Source organism: Diabrotica virgifera, chromosome 1 (assembly GCF_917563875.1).
Source record: "Diabrotica virgifera virgifera chromosome 1, PGI_DIABVI_V3a".
Lineage (NCBI taxonomy): Eukaryota > Metazoa > Arthropoda > Insecta > Coleoptera > Chrysomelidae > Diabrotica > Diabrotica virgifera.
Genome location: NC_065443.1, coordinates 120,655,715 through 120,673,780, shown reverse-complemented (window position 1 = coordinate 120,673,780; position 18,066 = coordinate 120,655,715). Strand labels below are relative to the sequence as shown.

At 34.4% G+C, this 18,066-nt stretch overlaps 1 protein-coding gene across 1 annotated transcript; it reads right to left on the bottom strand.

Annotated features, from left to right (window-relative positions):
* Nucleotides 1-2,260: 2,260 nt before the first annotated feature.
* LOC114333202 (uncharacterized) lies at nt 2,261-5,211 on the bottom strand. The gene is made up of 2 exons (XM_050643721.1): nt 4,824-5,211; nt 2,261-4,525 (listed from the first exon to the last, which is right to left on the bottom strand). The coding sequence occupies exon 2, from the start codon at nt 3,600-3,602 to the stop codon at nt 2,580-2,582; it is 1,023 nt and encodes a 340-aa protein (XP_050499678.1). The 5' UTR covers nt 3,603-4,525; nt 4,824-5,211; the 3' UTR covers nt 2,261-2,579.
* Nucleotides 5,212-18,066: the final 12,855 nt, after the last annotated feature.

Here is an 18,066-nt window from a genome sequence, read left to right as displayed (position 1 = left end):
ATTAAATTAGGGAAAAAGATTTTAAGATTGGATGCAGCTTTCATCATATATGAGGCGGCATCACTAAGCATTAATAATATTTTTTCAAATGGTACTTGATCAGGTAAAAAAAAATTTGTTAGGGATTCGTTAACAAATCTAGCTATTGTAGCATAGTTTGTTTTTTCCAAACATTTTACACTAATTAAGTATGAGTTTTTAAAATCGCCAGAGTCGTTAAGAACTCCAACAATTAGATTCGCAATTTGTCGACCCTTTGTATCCGTTGTTTCGTCGACGGAAATCCAAAGATAATCGGCTTTTAACTGATTTTTAATACTCGTCATCACATCTTTGTAACATGCACTGACATATTTTTTCCGAAGAGTTGAAGAACTTGGTATTTGAGCTGGTTTATCTTTAATCTTGCAATAAGTTTTTAAAAAGTTTTGACACGATTTATGTTCTAACTTGTGCAGAGGGATATTGCAGTTCAAAAAAAAAATGGCATAAATCCTTTGCAAAGGTTTCTTGCCCAACTGACGTATTCTGAATCTGCAAACTGTTCTGTAGAATCTGCTGGCGAGGTTTATTATCATTTTTTGATAGCTTAGTTTGGTGAAGTGAAGTTTTTATGTGTTGAACTACTTGGAATTTCTTTTGACATGGAATCTGGAATATAATGATAATGATGTTTTAGATGTTTTCGTAAATAGATACCTACATTAAAATGATCAAACTTTTTAAACCTCCCCCAATTTTTTTTTATTTCTCAAAGTGAAATTGAAATCGTCAAACAATAAAGTACAGTCAGTGTACCGTAGTATACAGGGTGGGCCACTCTCAACACCTCGCTCTGTATAAGCCAAACCGTTGCGAACTTTAAAAAACAGTTTTTGAAGAAATGGGACGGTTTGTCATTTTAGAATAGACAGACACATAGATGTGCAAAGAAGTTTGATAAGTTTAAAAATCTATTGAAGTGGAGAACTTACCTTTTTATCACAAATGGTGCAAAACATACTTTCACTGTCGATAACTTTTAGATGATTGTTACTTCCAATCCAACTTCTGAGAAGACTTGATTTTTCCCTTGCTACTTTAGGCATTTTCACAATAATAATAAAATGATTTTTTTACACAGTATAGTCAATAACTTGCAATCACAAAAGTTGAATAATCGGCGATTGATTTAAGACTAACCATTCATAAAATAAAATAATCTATCCTACCCTTAAAACAGTGTTGCCAACTCGACCAATATAGTATTTGCCAAACCTCACAAGAATGATGGAATGATCAGTTCAACAGTAGGTATTCCATTATCAACTAATAAAAAATCCCTATAGCAAGCATAACCCAGTACAGATAAATTATTTGTTTTAAAAAATGCTGAAACATGATCCTGTAGTTAATAGTAATCTCATGGTCCACAGACATAAGTACTAATATAAACATTATTGAAGGCGAAGGGATTTGCTGATGTAGGTGTGTATGTGTGAATGGTTAAACATTTTTTGTTAGGAATCAGATTTGACTCACTGATATCAGTTTCAAGTTCCTGTGAGAGAGTTCCTAAGTTGTTTTAGTAATTGTAAGGCCAACATAAAAATTTGTTCTGAATTAGAAGATTTTCGATTTTTACTAAATAATTTTTATATTATTTAATATGCTAGAAAATATGCTATATGCTAAACAAGAAATAAATAAGCTAAACAACACAAAAATATGCCAAATCTAGCATAAAATAAGCTAAATTGGCAACGCTGCCTTAAAATTTCGTTTTGGTTGGTTTTCCCAGAATAATTCATAGTTGGCCGACACCAGCAGAAAGTACAGGTAATATTTGTAATGTTATTCAAAATATAATCGGTATTTACTTAGGTAATTTGTAAATTCTGAGAAGTCTATAAATCTTAAATATCCGGATAATGATACCTGCAGCTATAAATAACGCCCATTATGTTTATGGGTACAACAACAAAGGAGCTTAACAGCAAAATATTTACTTTCACATTTTATTTTAATGGATGTTGATGTTACTAATATATACCTTATTTTTAAATGGGGTAGAGTAAATTCCCATCAAAATATGCATTTATATGCTCTTAAATCTCCAAATATGCAAGGCATATGCATTTATGAAAAACATGAGAAATATGCAGCATATATATGCATATGCATTTTGCATATAATCCAGTCTTTAATTATCATTATTATGAATATCTAATAAAGGACCGGAATTGAAATGTACTTTTGAGTTAGATAAATCACTAGAAGAAACAGAAGTACTAGAAGAAGGTAAAATTTCAGATTGTACTGAAGAAAAAGTAGAAGTAGATTTAGATGGAAGTGGTTTAGAAATGTTTACAGATTTTTGTTCGACCCTTTTTGAAAAGTTTTTCCCGGAATATTCTTGCCTTTGCTCGATGTTCCTGGGACAGACGTTTGACTGCTTTGAGGCATGCTGTCTGTCGAAGCGTGTCCTCGCTGGTCGTTTTTTGAGCACCTCATGCATTCCGCAATAGTTACATCCTTCGAGCCACAACCGAAACAAAACGTTCTCTTGGGTTTTCTACAGACATGGAAATTGTGTCCTTTCACATCACAATTCCAACAAGTTGGGGTTGAACGAAGGGATTCTGTGAGGAAATTGCCAAAGCAGATTCAAACTTCTTACAATACTTTGTAAGCTCAGCAACTGACTTAACATCTTGGAAAGCAAGAGCTTTAACATATTCAGGAAGAAGTCCATTGATAATTTCATCCACCTTTTCAATATCCGAAATAGATTTGGACGACCGGAGCATCAAAGATTCCATATGGGAAATATATGCAGAAACTGGTTGTCGTGAAAACTGTTTTGTGGAACGTATTTGTTCCCATAAATCTCTTTCATAGTTATAAGGTAAATAAGTTTCTTTTAAAGAAGTAACTAGATCAGCCCATGAATGAAATTTCTTTTGAGAGAAATTATTATGCCACCAAGTAAAAGCAGCACCTTCAAACAAATCACATGCAGAGATGAATAAATCTTCATCTGTGCAGTTCCTTGAAAATTTAAAAATTTCAATCTGTTCCAGAAAAGGGATTAAAGGTTGTTTACCAGAAAATTTTTTGATACCCCATTTATACACGGGAACAGGCTTGGAAGGTGATATTGAAGATTCCGAACAATTAAGATTAACTCTAGTAGATGTCATGGGTTGGTCTAGAAGATCAGGTTGTTCTACAATGTTACACAAAGTACCTTCTAACTTTAACAAATTAAAGCGGATAGCTTTCTTCAACTTTTCTTCCTCTGCGGAAGATGACCGCAAACGAGAAATCCTACCAGACAAATGTTGGAGACGAGAATTGAAGGTTTTATATAGAATATCAGACTTTGTTCCTGTAAATTCAGATATGAGAATCTGAAGTTCAGTATAAGAGGCTAAAGCTTGTTTATAATCAACCTCAAAAGACAAAGGGACCGAAATATCTGAAAAACTGTGGCTACTAGTCTCCTGAGAAAGAAGACCAGTAAGAACTGTACGTTTTTCTTCAATATCATCAGGAGCAGAGACATCTCTAATGTGAAGCTCATATGTCAATTCATTTGTGGTAAGATGTGCAGGTTTCATGTTGAAGAGAAAAAAAATTTAATAAAAATCAAAGAAAGAATTAAAAGTACACTATCCACAAAAACTGGTTAAGTTGAAAAAAAGAACAGACCATTTAACTCACTATAAAAGTACCATTATAAGAATGAGGAAAAAAAATTATGTAAAAAAGCAACAATGTATTAAATGCAAATTAAATATGCTGAAATATAAGATATATTATAAAAATGGTAATACTCTTTACCCCAAACATTTGAAAAATGGTTAAATATATAGAAAATGCTCAAAAAGTATCAAAAATTTGCAAATACTAAGATGTACTGCAAAACATGAATATAATATTAAAACAGTATTTATTAATGCTTTATTATTTGCTACCGAACTACAAATCCACAGCTCAAATCTTTAAGTAAGACAATTCAAGTTGGGCGCCAAAAGTGAGGCGATAAACTACCCCAGATAATTGAAAAAATACTCGAGAATAATATTTCAATCAACTATGATAGCTATCGTCTACCCTAGACTAGCTCAATCTCCCAAGTTGTGAGTCCACCTTGTCCTAATCAAAAACATGAACAATGAAAATGCAGAATGGAGCAAATAAAACAATAATATTTAACTAATCATGTTTATTTTTCATAAAAGACATAATTAAAGTATCAAAAAAAATAATTTACAAGACCTTGCCGAAACTTTACAGATCAGAGATTATACTTATCGATGGCACTTGGTATCTGTCTGCGGGTTCTTGGTGTCTTGCTGTTGTTCTGCAACGGGCTCTGGCGACGTGGATGTTCTGGCCACCAGGCCTACAGGTGTTGGATGGTTGTTAGGAGTCTAGTTACTGCTGCATTGATGTATCGCCGGCGACATTAGGGGCTCCAGTTTCGGGGAGTCTCCCACGAGGTGAAGGGTTGATCAGTTTTTGCAATATGTCCAGAAAACTAGAATACATACAGGTACATTAGACACCAAGAATAAATGAAAGATATCCTTGCCATTCCAAGAAATAATCCAGAAATGTTGCAGAAAGGCAAGGTTATACAAAATGAATAGTATTAAATAATGTTAGTAGTTAAATAGTTGTGGATTACTACACACATATGAAGATAATAGATAATATAAAAATTTTACCATGTGGTACAACAATAAAAAGTACGAAAAGTAAGGTTAGATAGGAACATAAAAAAGATTACGGATATAGGCTTAGAAAAATGTGTACATTTATATTTAAACACTTACCCCAATTAAGAACGTCTGTTTGAAAATGTGGCTATGAGGCCAGACATTGCCTTAAGTAGATTTTAGAATTTAATGAAAAAATATTCTTCATTTTGACAAAGAGAAAGGGTTTGACTTGACATTGACAGAGTTCGTGAGTGGGGGCTTAAAATTTGAAACGAGAGACGACAGTGCAAAGGTGGCTATGACAGTGCGAAGTCACTGTCATGAACCACAGAACGATTGAATAAGAATGTGAATTCTGAGATAGAACAAGAATGTTGAGATATGCCTATAAATACCGAAAGAGGGCGCCAACCAATTTTTAACGGGAAAAAAGGTAAAACAAATAGAAGAGGATTATTATTAAAGAATTATTAAAGAAAATAGAATAAAATAATTATTTGAAAATAAAATAGCAAATATGTGACGTTCGTAACGTTACAAGTTAATAAATTAACAAGACAAACAACACTAATTGATGTGGCGATACCTAACAAAAATAATCTACGTAGTAAATTTACTGAAAAGATCGCCAAGTATAGAGATCTGGAAATTCAAATACGGAGACAATGGAGAATGCAAAGTACCCAGACAATACCGATTATTATATCTACTACTGGAGTCATTCCGAAGACCGTCCTCGAAAGCATAAAAAGCTGGGTCTCAATGAACATCTTTATAAGACCATGCAGAAAGCTCTACTACTCGGACGGCCAGAAGTGTTCGAAAATTTTTGGGAGATACACCTGCATTCCAAGTCACCTAGGGCTCGATAACACGGAAAGAGTCCCACCAGAGCTCAATCCTTTTGATACCGTAGGTATCTGGGATGAGTCAATTTTCCCCTTAGAGGGAGTGTGAGCCGTATGGTTAAATCTGGATATACATAGATATACAATAAGTAATACTAAAATATAAAATTTGTACTAACTCGATATGTTATTGACTTACTATTTGTGGTATTTTCTTTCTATTGACTTCCTCTTTCAGTATGGGTAACCACATCTTACTGCATTCTACCGAGGAATTTGCGACACAATTGGTTTCATTTAGCATAATTAGAGCCGCTTCTTTGATTTTTCTCTTTTTACTATCTAATTCTTTCAGGACTATACTTGAATCTCTCCACCTATTTGAATTTTGAATTTGAATTTGATCTATCAAATTCTCTATTTTTAATATAAGACTGATGTTCACTTATTCTAAAGTTTAATGGTCTTGACGTTTCACCTAAATAAAATTTTTCGCATTCACAAGGTATTTTATAAATACAATACTTTGTTCTTTCTTGCTCATTCTTAGGTTTAGTTTTAGATAGAAAAGATCTCAATGTGTTTGTTGTTTTGAATGTTGTTGAAATGTTGAATTTATTTCCTATTGTTTTAAGTTTCTCGGATAGTCCTTTTATATATGGTATTGATATTTTCCTCGTATTATTTCTTGTGGATGTTATAGGATCCTGTTTTACGTTGTTCTGTTGTGTTCGATCCAGTCTTGACATTTCCTTATTTATAAATGATAAAGGATAATCATTTTTTAATAAAAGAGATGTTAACAATTGTTTTTCTTCTAACAATGAATTTTCGTTAGAACAAGTAATTTTGGCTCTATCATATAAGGATTTAATGATTCCCTTCTTAACGTTGATGTTGTGATTTGATTTTTAATTGAGATATCTGTTGGTGTGTGTTGGTTTTCTATATACTTGAGTCTCATATCCAGTATCCTTCTTTGATACTAAAACATCGAGGAAAGGTAGAGTGTTATTATATTCCTTTTCCATTGTAAATTTTGTGTGTGTGTGTGTGTGTGTGTGTGTGTGTGTGTGTGTGTGTGTGTGTGTGTGTGTGTGTGTGTGTGTGTGTGTGTGTGTGTGTGTGTGTGTGTGTGTGTGTGTGTGTGTGTGTGTGTGTGTGTGTGTGTGTGTGTGTGTGTGTGTGTGTGTGTGTGTGTGTGTGTGTGTGTGTGTGTGTGTGTGTGTGTGTGTGTGTGTGTGTGTGTGTGTGTGTGTGTGTGTGTGTGTGTGTGTGTGTGTGTGTGTGTGTGTGTGTGTGTGTGTGTGTGTGTGTGTGTGTGTGTGTGTGTGTGTGTGTGTGTGTGTGTGTGTGTGTGTGTGTGTGTGTGTGTGTGTGTGTGTGTGTGTGTGTGTGTGTGTGTGTGTGTGTGTGTGTGTGTGTGTGTGTGTGTGTGTGTGTGTGTGTGTGTGTGTGTGTGTGTGTGTGTGTGTGTGTGTGTGTGTGTGTGTGTGTGTGTGTGTGTGTGTGTGTGTGTGTGTGTGTGTGTGTGTGTGTGTGTGTGTGTGTGTGTGTGTGTGTGTGTGTGTGTGTGTGTGTGTGTGTGTGTGTGTGTGTGTGTGTGTGTGTGTGTGTGTGTGTGTGTGTGTGTGTGTGTGTGTGTGTGTGTGTGTGTGTGTGTGTGTGTGTGTGTGTGTGTGTGTGTGTGTGTGTGTGTGTGTGTGTGTGTGTGTGTGTGTGTGTGTGTGTGTGTGTGTGTGTGTGTGTGTGTGTGTGTGTGTGTGTGTGTGTGTGTGTGTGTGTGTGTGTGTGTGTGTGTGTGTGTGTGTGTGTGTGTGTGTGTGTGTGTGTGTGTGTGTGTGTGTGTGTGTGTGTGTGTGTGTGTGTGTGTGTGTGTGTGTGTGTGTGTGTGTGTGTGTGTGTGTGTGTGTGTGTGTGTGTGTGTGTGTGTGTGTGTGTGTGTGTGTGTGTGTGTGTGTGTGTGTGTGTGTGTGTGTGTGTGTGTGTGTGTGTGTGTGTGTGTGTGTGTGTGTGTGTGTGTGTGTGTGTGTGTGTGTGTGTGTGTGTGTGTGTGTGTGTGTGTGTGTGTGTGTGTGTGTGTGTGTGTGTGTGTGTGTGTGTGTGTGTGTGTGTGTGTGTGTGTGTGTGTGTGTGTGTGTGTGTGTGTGTGTGTGTGTGTGTGTGTGTGTGTGTGTGTGTGTGTGTGTGTGTGTGTGTGTGTGTGTGTGTGTGTGTGTGTGTGTGTGTGTGTGTGTGTGTGTGTGTGTGTGTGTGTGTGTGTGTGTGTGTGTGTGTGTGTGTGTGTGTGTGTGTGTGTGTGTGTGTGTGTGTGTGTGTGTGTGTGTGTGTGTGTGTGTGTGTGTGTGTTTGTGTGTGTGTGTGGTGTGTGTGTGTGTGTGTGTGTGTGTGTGTGTGTCGCAAATTACTTATTAGATTCCTAATTAGAATGCAGTAAGATGTGGTTACCCATACTGAAAGAGGAAGTCAATAGAAAGAAAATACCACGATTAGTAAGTCAATAACATATCGAGTTAGTACAAATTTTATATTTTAGTATTACTTATTGTATATCTATGTATTATTAATATTATTTATAATTTAAACATATTAAAGTCAGAATTTGGTCTTAGTTTTTTGAAAGTAAATTAAATCTAAGACCAAATACTTACGATGTCGAGAGAGTATTACGAGGTTTTTCCTGGTTTTCCCTCGTGATTTACTATGGAATTTATAACGCGAGAATTTTCCTGTCATCGTTGCATTTGGTTGTCTTTTTAAAGACAGATCACATGCTATGATTTTTTTGTGACGGATATTCTTGAGTTGGGATTGATTTCACTTAATCGAATGAACTATCTTTTAGTAAAGTCGTCCCAGGGACGCAACTCATCAATATTGGCGATATGATTTTAAAGTCTTCTACTTTAAAATGTATAATATACGTCTGAATTGCTAACATAAATGAGTCAGGTTAAATAAATTATTAGAAGAACTTTTTTACTTAGCAACAACAGTTTTTGCATACTCAAGTGCTTCCAAGGCCTGCACTATGGGTCCAGAGACGGCCGTTGGAGTGCCAAAAAGCACCGTTCGCGAACAAAAAAAAACCTGGATCCCAAGCCAACACAACTCACACTAGGAGAGTATACCCGGTCAAACACATGGCAAGATGTATATCGGACGGATATGTGCCAGTAGGGCTGAATTACTGCTGAAAACAAGGAGGACACTCCTTTCCTCACTGGACATGCGCCAGTTAAGGGTCATCTGCATACAATGGGACTGTTTCATGGAGACTTGAGCTGCAGACTCTGTAACAGACAACCTGAAACAGTCAACCCTATCTTGTATGACTGTGAGGCATTGGATCGGAGGCGGCAAACACTTTTCGGAGACATCGAAGTGACTCCAAATTGTTTATGGCACCCACCCACCAGACCTCTACAAGCTGGTACAGTGTTCCAGAATTCTGGAATGGGTTTCATAAACAAATGGAAGATGTACAATAAGCCAAGTGGCTGCAGTACTATACCGGTTCAGAACAGATGGCTTCCAGAAACAGAAAAAAACTATGGGAACAAAAGTAAATGGTCGACCAATCAATAATATATGGTTTGCCGACACTATTTTATTAGAGGAATGTCTTAAAAATTTACAACAAATGGTTGACAAAGTGGTAGAAGTTGAAGAAAACGGACTGTCCCTAAATACAAAAAAGGCCCAATTTATAGTAATAACAAAAGCCCAACAGCACCAAGAAAGCATAACCGTACATGGAGAACGAATTATAAAACATTACGCTAGTCAATGGGAGCAAGAAGAGGATATTACCTCCGAATTCTATCCTACTGCATGGATTTTAGTGAAATTTTGGCCCTAGCCTCTACTTATCTCCTAATTCAAAGTCTACCCTATGCCGATGTGTGCTTTTATCTTGGGGGTGCTTCCCACCCCTTCTTAGGGATGGAAATTTTTTTGGTTAAAATTACCACGGAATTCAATTGAGAACCTAATTCTAAGCAAAAACTGTTTCATATTTTTTTTTTGAAACTCTATACTTTTTGAGATATTCGTGATTGAAAATTGGCCATTTTCATTGAAACATATTACCTTTTCGAACGGTTTTTTGCGAATACCTTAAAAACTATGCATCTAACTAAAAACACTATATTAAACATTTTTGTAGGTTATAAAAAACAAAGAGACACTTGCCTTCAAAAATCTTCTAGTTATAATACAAAGAGAGATATGGTAGGTGAAAATAGTTTGTTTTTTGGTACATTCTCAAATTGGTGTATTCAACTTGAAATAACAGAGGAAAAGTAGATTTTAGGTGTATAATGCTAGTAATACCTTTTGTAGTGCTTGAAATGACTTTTAAAATGAGCTATATTAAAGGTCCATGACGTTAAAACTAAGCAAGATATGCTGCAAACAAAATTGATAAATGATGTATTTTAAGAAAAAATGAGAAGTAATTTTAACCCACATCCACCCAAATGTAAATGCATCGTTTTTCTTCCACAATACCTTTTATTATAGTGTTATTTCTATGTTCAAAAAGTTGGACGGGTTTAAAATGAATGGTTTTTGAAAAAAAAAAGATCAAATTATAGAGAGCATTTTTAAATTTTCTTAAAACTCTTCTTTTCCTCCATGTAACTTGAGAATGATAAGATAGAGTAATGAAAAATAAAAACGAAATTCTTACATTAAAAAGCCCTATATTTTTGTGTGGCATCTTTTTTTCGTATCTCTTATCTTTTTCGAGTTACATGGAGGAAAAGGAAGATTTATAAGAAAATTTAAAAATGCGCTCTATAATTTGATCTTATTTTTTTCAAAAACCATTCATTTTAATCTAGTCCAACTTTTTGAGCATAGAAATAACACTTTCTACACAGAAGGTCTTTCCAAGCACTACAAAAGTTATTAGTATCATTATACACCTAAAATCGACAGTTTCTCTGTTATTTCAAGTTGAATACACCTATTTGAGCATGCAGCAAAAAAACAAACTCTTCTTACCTACTATATCCCTCTTTGTATTTTAGCTAAAAGATTTATGAAGAAACGAATCTCTTTGTTTTTTTATAACCTACAGAAATATTTTATATAGTTTTTTTGTTAGATGCACAGTTTTTAAGGTATTCGCAAAAATCCTTCCGAAAAGGTGTCATTTTTCAATGAAAATGGCCAATTTTCAACCACGAATAACTTAAAAAGTATGTATCGATTTCTCAAAAATAATTATTTTTATATAATACAAAAAATAGTCATAAAAATAATTATAATTATAATAATTATAGAACAGTTTTTGCTTAAAATTAGGTTCTCTAGCCTATTCCGTGGCTATTTTAACCAAAACATTTTTCACCCCCGAGAAGGGGTGGGAACCACTCCCAAGATAAAAGCGCACATCGGCGTAGGGTAGACTTTGTTTCTTGATCTATTCCCTACTTACTGTGAAAATATCAAATCCATCGATGTAGGTAGTAGGATGGAATTCGGAGCCAAATACCCTCATTGACTACCCTAAAGAAATATAAATATCTGAATACAATAGTTAATGAAAATAATGAATACACAGAAGAGACTAAAGCAAGAACAGGTCAGGCAAGAAAATCTTTCAACAAACTGAAAAATGTATTCTGTAGCAGGGATATTACAATTTCTTTAAAAATGAGACTTCTAAGACGCTATGTGTCCTCCGTATTAGTTTATCGTTTGGAGGCTTGGACATTAAAGAAAGATGTTTCGAACAGATTAGAAGTGTTCGAGTTATGGGCCTACAGAAGGATATTAAGAATAAGTTGGGTGGATAGAGTCACGAATGTCGAGGTGTTTAGAAGAATGGGAAAAGGAATAGAGGTTTTAAATACAATGAAATTTCTTCTTCTTTTTCAGGTGCCATCTCCGGTACGGAGGTTGGCAATCATCATAGCTATTTTAATTTTTGAGGCAGTAGCTCTAAATAGTTGTTTTGAGCTGCATCCAAACCATTCTCTCAGGTTTTTCAACCATGTCTTCTTCCGATGCTTCTTCTGCCATCTATCTTTCCCTGCATCATGAGGCGTAGGATGCCATACTTCTCGCCCCGCATCACATGTCCGAGATACTGTAGCTTCTTTTATTTAATTGTAAGTTCAACTTCCTTATCTTTACCTATTCTTCTCAGTACTTCATTGTTTGCAACTCTATCTACCCAGGAAACCCTCATAATTCTTCTATAGTTCCACATTTCAAAGACGTTAATTCGTCTCATTGTCTCTACACCCAACGTCCATGACTATACTCCATAGTATAGAACACTGTGGACGTAACATTTTGTTAGGCGTACTTTAAGAGTTAATGTTAAATCTTTGCTACATAGGACCTTTTTCATTTTTATAAAATTAGAACGTGCTTTTTCGATTCTGACTTTTATTTCTGCAGTGTAGTCATTTTCTGTTATAAGTGTTCCTAGGTAAGTGTACTTTTTTACTCTTTCGATCTGCTGGCACTCTACTATCAAGATTTCGTTAGTATTATGGTTGTTTTTACTAATTTTCATAAACTTCGTCTTTTTGATATTGAGAGAGAGTCCGTACTCCCTACTACACCTTACTATTTTACTCATGAATCTTTGCAGGTCTTGTAAACTATCGGCTATTATTACTGTATCATCTGCATATCTGATGTTGTTAACTAAGACTCCATTTACTCTTATGCCGACTGTTTCATTTTCCAGAGTTTCTCGCATTACCGCTTCAGAACAAGCGTTAAATAATAGAGGTGATAGTATGCAGCCTTGCCTGACTCCTCTCTTTATTTCCATTTCTTCAGATGTTTCTTTTTCAATTCTTACTATTGCTCGCTGATTGTAATAGAGGTGTGTTATTAGTCTTAAATCTCTTTTATCTAGGTTTTTATTTTTTAGGATTTCCATGAGTCGATCATGTTTTACTTTATCAAACGCTTTATTGTAGTCTATAAAACAGACGTAAAGAGGATCGTTAACATCCAAACATCTCTGTGTCAGCACGTTGAAGGAGAATAATGCCTCTCTGGTACCCACACTATTGCGGAACCCATATTGAGTGTCACTAATATCCAGCTCCAGATTAGAGTGTATTCTGGCGTGGATAATTTTCAATAGAATTTTCAAGGTATGTGACATTAAGCTTATGGTTCGGTAGTCACTGCATTCTTTTGCATTCACCTTCCTTGGCAAACACACAAAGGCTGATGTCAACATTTCTCTAGGGATGATTCCTGTAGTATAGATAGAGTTGAACAGTTCTACTATTATGTCCAGGTTTTTCATGTTGACCAACTTTAGCAGCTCGCTAGGCAATTCATCTGGACCAGCAGATTTATTGGTTTTCATAGAGTTTATTGCCTGACTAACCTCTGATTTGGTTATCTCTGGGCCTACATCTCCCGTTTGGCTATCTACGGATGTACTAGCTTCTCTCTGGTGATGAAATATTTCCTCGATATACTCTTTCCATCGTCGTAGTTTTCGTTTTGTATGCATTATAATATTTCCATTTTTGTCGAGCAATATATTTGAGGTTCTTCTATTTCCTATCCGGCTAGTTCTTTGACTTTTTTATGTAGGTTGAAATTGTCATAATATGTGTTTTGCAGTTATTCTATTTCTTTACATTTTTCAGAGAAGTAGGTTTCTTTAGCCGCCCTCATTTTTCTTCTTATTTGGTTTTGAAGCTGCAGTTTGAAGCTGCAATGAAAGTTATAAAGCTGCAATATCTGGGACATGCCATAAGGGGCAAGCGGTATAACTTGTTGCAATTAATAATACAAGGAAGAATATAGGATAGAAGGAGTCGTTAAAGAAATTAAACAATTTGAGAGATTGGTTTAACTGCACTTCTGCTGATCTCATTAGAGCAAAGGTATCGAAAGCGCAAATTGCCATGATGGTTGCCGACCTTCTTAGAGGAGATGGCACTTGAAGAAGAAGGGTGGCACAAATTAATGCCAAAATTAGGTAGTAAAGGTAAAGATGGCTTGGTAATGTTAAGTTGGTCGAGATGTTACTCACCCAATTCGAAGAAATGTATTGTATAATAGTTGAAAGCTAAAGAAGACTTGGGGAGACGCTTAGGCAGGACATGTCCGTAGAGGAGATTAATATTGGTATGGTTTAAGAGAGGCACAGAATCTTAAGGGAAATGTAATTAGACAAAACTGGCCCCACATAGGGAAAAAGGCAAATTAGTGCAGCCGATATGTGAAACAATTGTGCATTTAATGATAGAAGTATATAATTTGGACCACGTATTCTACACATATAAAGGTTCAAATTTAGGTACGAGGCCATCTCAGATTTTTCCTTTTACAAAAATGACGAACATTCTAAATGGCGACTATATGTCGGTCCGCTAAAACTTTTCCCATGCGGTACGATTCATTTTCAATCAAATTAAATCAAAAAATAAATTGAAACGAACGTCGATGTGTATGTACATTTTTTATACTCTATACTATATACTACACACATCGGCGTACGTTTCACTTTCTGTTTTGACTTAATTTGATTGAAAATGAATCGTACCGCATGGGAAAAGTTATATCGGACGGACTATATACATATGTGACTAATAAGACGATAACTTTTGAAAGAGACGTCAGACTTCAACCAAATTTGGTATATAGGTTCCTGTTTTGATGAATAAGGTCGAGGCCTTGAGCAGTAAGAAACGGTTTACCTAAAGTTGTGTTTTCCTGGTTTTTATGTAAGAATATATTGTTTTTTTTTCAATTCTTTCACTCTGTATGCATTAATTTTTCAAAAAGTTAATACCGCCGTCGAAAAGAGCGTAAAATATCTTTTAGGAAATATTTTTAACTTTTTAGTTATGTTAATTACCATCTAATAAATGCATAACTTATCTTCACATATACCTATGTGCGGCAGATTCGTGCATATATTATAAGAATTAGTGTGCATTTAATGGTAGAAGCATATAATTTGGACCACATATACTACACATATAAAGGTTCAAATTTAGATATGAGGCCATCTCAGTTTTTGTTCCTTTTACAAAAATGGCGGTCATTCAAAATGGCGACTACACATATATGACTAATAGCACGATAACTTTTGAACGAAGAGTCCGATTTCAGAAAAAATTTTCATCAAGGTTCTTTTTTTGATAAATAAGATCGAGGTCTTGAACCGGAAGAATCGGTTTACCAAAAGTTGTGTTTTTACTGTTTTTGTTATGTAAAAATATGTTGTTTTTTTCAATTCTTTCACCTTGTACTTATTAATTTTTCAAAAAGGTAATACCGCCATTGAAAAGAGTAAATATATTTTTTTAGAAATATATTGAAATTTTTAGTTATTTATAATTACCATTTAATGAATGCATAACATATGTTCACTTGCACCTATGGGCGGCAGATTCATTTTGAATGCCCTCCCCGCCATTTTTCTAAAAGACAAAATATGAGATGGCCTTATATTTAAATTGGAATCTTTTTATATGTATTATCTGTGGTCCAAATTATATGCTTCTACCATTAAATGCACAGTAATTCTTATATTATTATTTGCACTAATCTGCCGCACATAGGTACCTACATGTGAAGATACGTTATGCATTTATTAAATGGTAATTAATACAACTAAAGAGTTCAAAATATTTCCTAAAAAATATTTTTACGTTCTTTTCAATGCCGGTATTACCTTTTTGAAAAATAAATATATACAGGGTGAAAGAATTGAAAAAAAAAACAACATATTTTTAGATAAAAAATCAGGAAAAACACAACTTCTGATAAACCGATTCTTCCGGTTCAGGAGCTCGATCTTATACATCAAAAAAAGAACCCGTATACCAAATTTGGCTGAAGTCGGATATTTCGTTTAAAAGTTATCGTGCTATTAGTCACATATGTATCGTCGCCATTTTGAATGCCTGCTATTTTTGTAACAGGTAAAATCTGAGATGGCCTCCTAGTTTTGAACCTTTAGATGTGTAGTATATGTGGTCCAAATTATATGCTTCTATAATTAAATGCACAATTCTTATAATATTTGCACGAATCTGCCGCACTAAATCTAATGATGATAATGACGACGATGATGATGATGATGACGGTGATGATCATATACTATATGCATCTAGCAAAACGAATGAAAACTAAAATAAGAATACTTAAGCAAACTCTAGAAGAGCTAAGAGAAAAATAAAATTCAGGGGACAATAATTGGAATAGAAAAATCGAAGAAGAAAGCACAAAGTTATGGCTCAAAAAATCTATTACACATTTAGACAAAGAACAAACCAAGAGAATTAAATGATGAGATAGACCTAATGATTTCACGAGGAGTAAATAATGACAACCACGTGGACCCGTGGCAGATAAATATGTTAGTTACAAATTGGTCTTATTTTAAATGATACTTTTACATGAAAATAGTAATATCAAAAAAATATTTAGAACACGTGTAATTTTCAATACACAGAACGTGCCGATTAAAAACTTTTCCAGCCTTGTTAATGGATAGAAACATCATATAAATACCATCTTACTAAACACTCAAATCAAACAAAACGTCAGGCAGTTTTATATAATCTTATTAAACACAAAACTCAGAAAAATCTTCGATCAGATTTCAAAATGAAATTCTTCGTGTTTGTGTTTTTTGTAGTTTTCACCACAATGGCTTTCGCTGGCATGCCATATTGCGATACTGGATGTACACCTTGTGGACCCTGCGAGGTTGAGAGAAGATATCCTGGGCAGCATGGATGTCCTGACTGTATTTCATACGAACCAGATTGTAGTTGCCAGCAATGTGAAGAACCTTGTTGTGGATACGACGAAATTCCCGTAAAACGCCCATGCAGCTGTTGTGCAACATGCGAAAAAGTCTGTGACTACTGGTAAATTTATAAATTTATAAATTTGTAAATTTATGGGACAATAAATTAATATTTATTATTACTTTTGAGTTTTTTATTTACATTTAAAATTTTAATAAATATTATAGAGTGTGACCCATTTATATGGGAAACATAATCTATACAATTCTCTTTTTTTTTAATTTACGTCATAAGCTTGAAGACAATTTTGGACTTAACAAATGTATTATAAATTAGGAATAAGTAAAACAAATCCCACGAAAAACAGACAGCTTGGTAAACAGAACAAATAAAAACACAAGTAAAAGCTAAGAAAAAACATGGAAACAATATCTGCAAAACAAAACAAACGAATACTACAACATTTATAAAAATGAAAGAAGAAAAGTAAAGCTACTAGTAACTGCAGCTAAAAAGGAAACATTGACAAAATTTTGTGATAAAATGGAACAAGACAGTAAAAGTAATCAAAAGCTCTTTTATAGAACACTAAAAACATTAAGAACAGAGAACAAACAAAAAGTACACAATATTAAGAATAAAAATGAATAGATGACAAGAACACTTTGGAGAACTATTGAACCATAACAACCATACAGAAACCAATACTGAACCAGAAGAAACACCTGAAGAAAATGTAGAAGAACCAATAACATTAGAAGAACTACAAGAAACTATAAGACAGCTAAAATATAGAAAAGCTTCGGGAATTGACAAAGTAACGGTGGAAATAATAAAAAACATGGGACAACAAGGTAGTGAAAAGTCTACTAGAAATAATGAATAAAGTATGGAAAGATAAAATATTACCAGAGGACTGAGAAGCTAAGTTTCAGAAGCGGATGGAGCATACAACGATTTAGAAAATTCTTCTTCTCCTTCTATAGGTGCCGTCTCTAGTAGAGGTTGGCGATGACGTCTGTGAATTCATCTTCATCTTATGCTTTTCTTATTAGGTTTTGAAGGTCTAGTCCAGCCCAATCCTTAATTTTACGTACCCAGGATATTTGTCCCCTACCATGAAAAAAGTATTTTGTAGCAGGGATATTACAATTTCTTTATGGACCAAGAGCTAGCAACGTCGGAAGAACAAGTATTTTAAGGCAGCTCGTCCTTTAATATATTATTCCCTATACTTCCTCGAACACCGTACCGGCCATCTGGCTACTGATACAGGTTGCGTTCATTACTGCGCAGCACACTTTTTTTGTCATTACTTTTTTACAGACATTATTAGAACTATGAATTAAAATGGGCAGAAATTTTTGCGGTTTAAAAAGTAATAAAAAAAATTTTCGTCTTAAAATAATTTTAAATTCAATATACCGGGTGATTGATTAGTGTGATACAGCTCAGTAGATCCGCTATAGTAATAGATAGCAATAAAAGTTATTAACAAAAATTGTAGACAACTTTGAGCTTCAGATTACAAAATTAGTTGGAATGTTACAGGGTGTTCGATAACGTAGTGGCAGACCAAAATTTTATTTTTTTAAATAGAACACCATATATTTTATTTTATATTCGAAATCCTCTTATCTTCCCCATCACAAAAATATACCTGGTTTGTTATGTTATAAGGGCTTTTACAAAGTTATAACCAAATTTCTATGAAAATCGTAACAAGTTCAGCTTCATGTATAAATA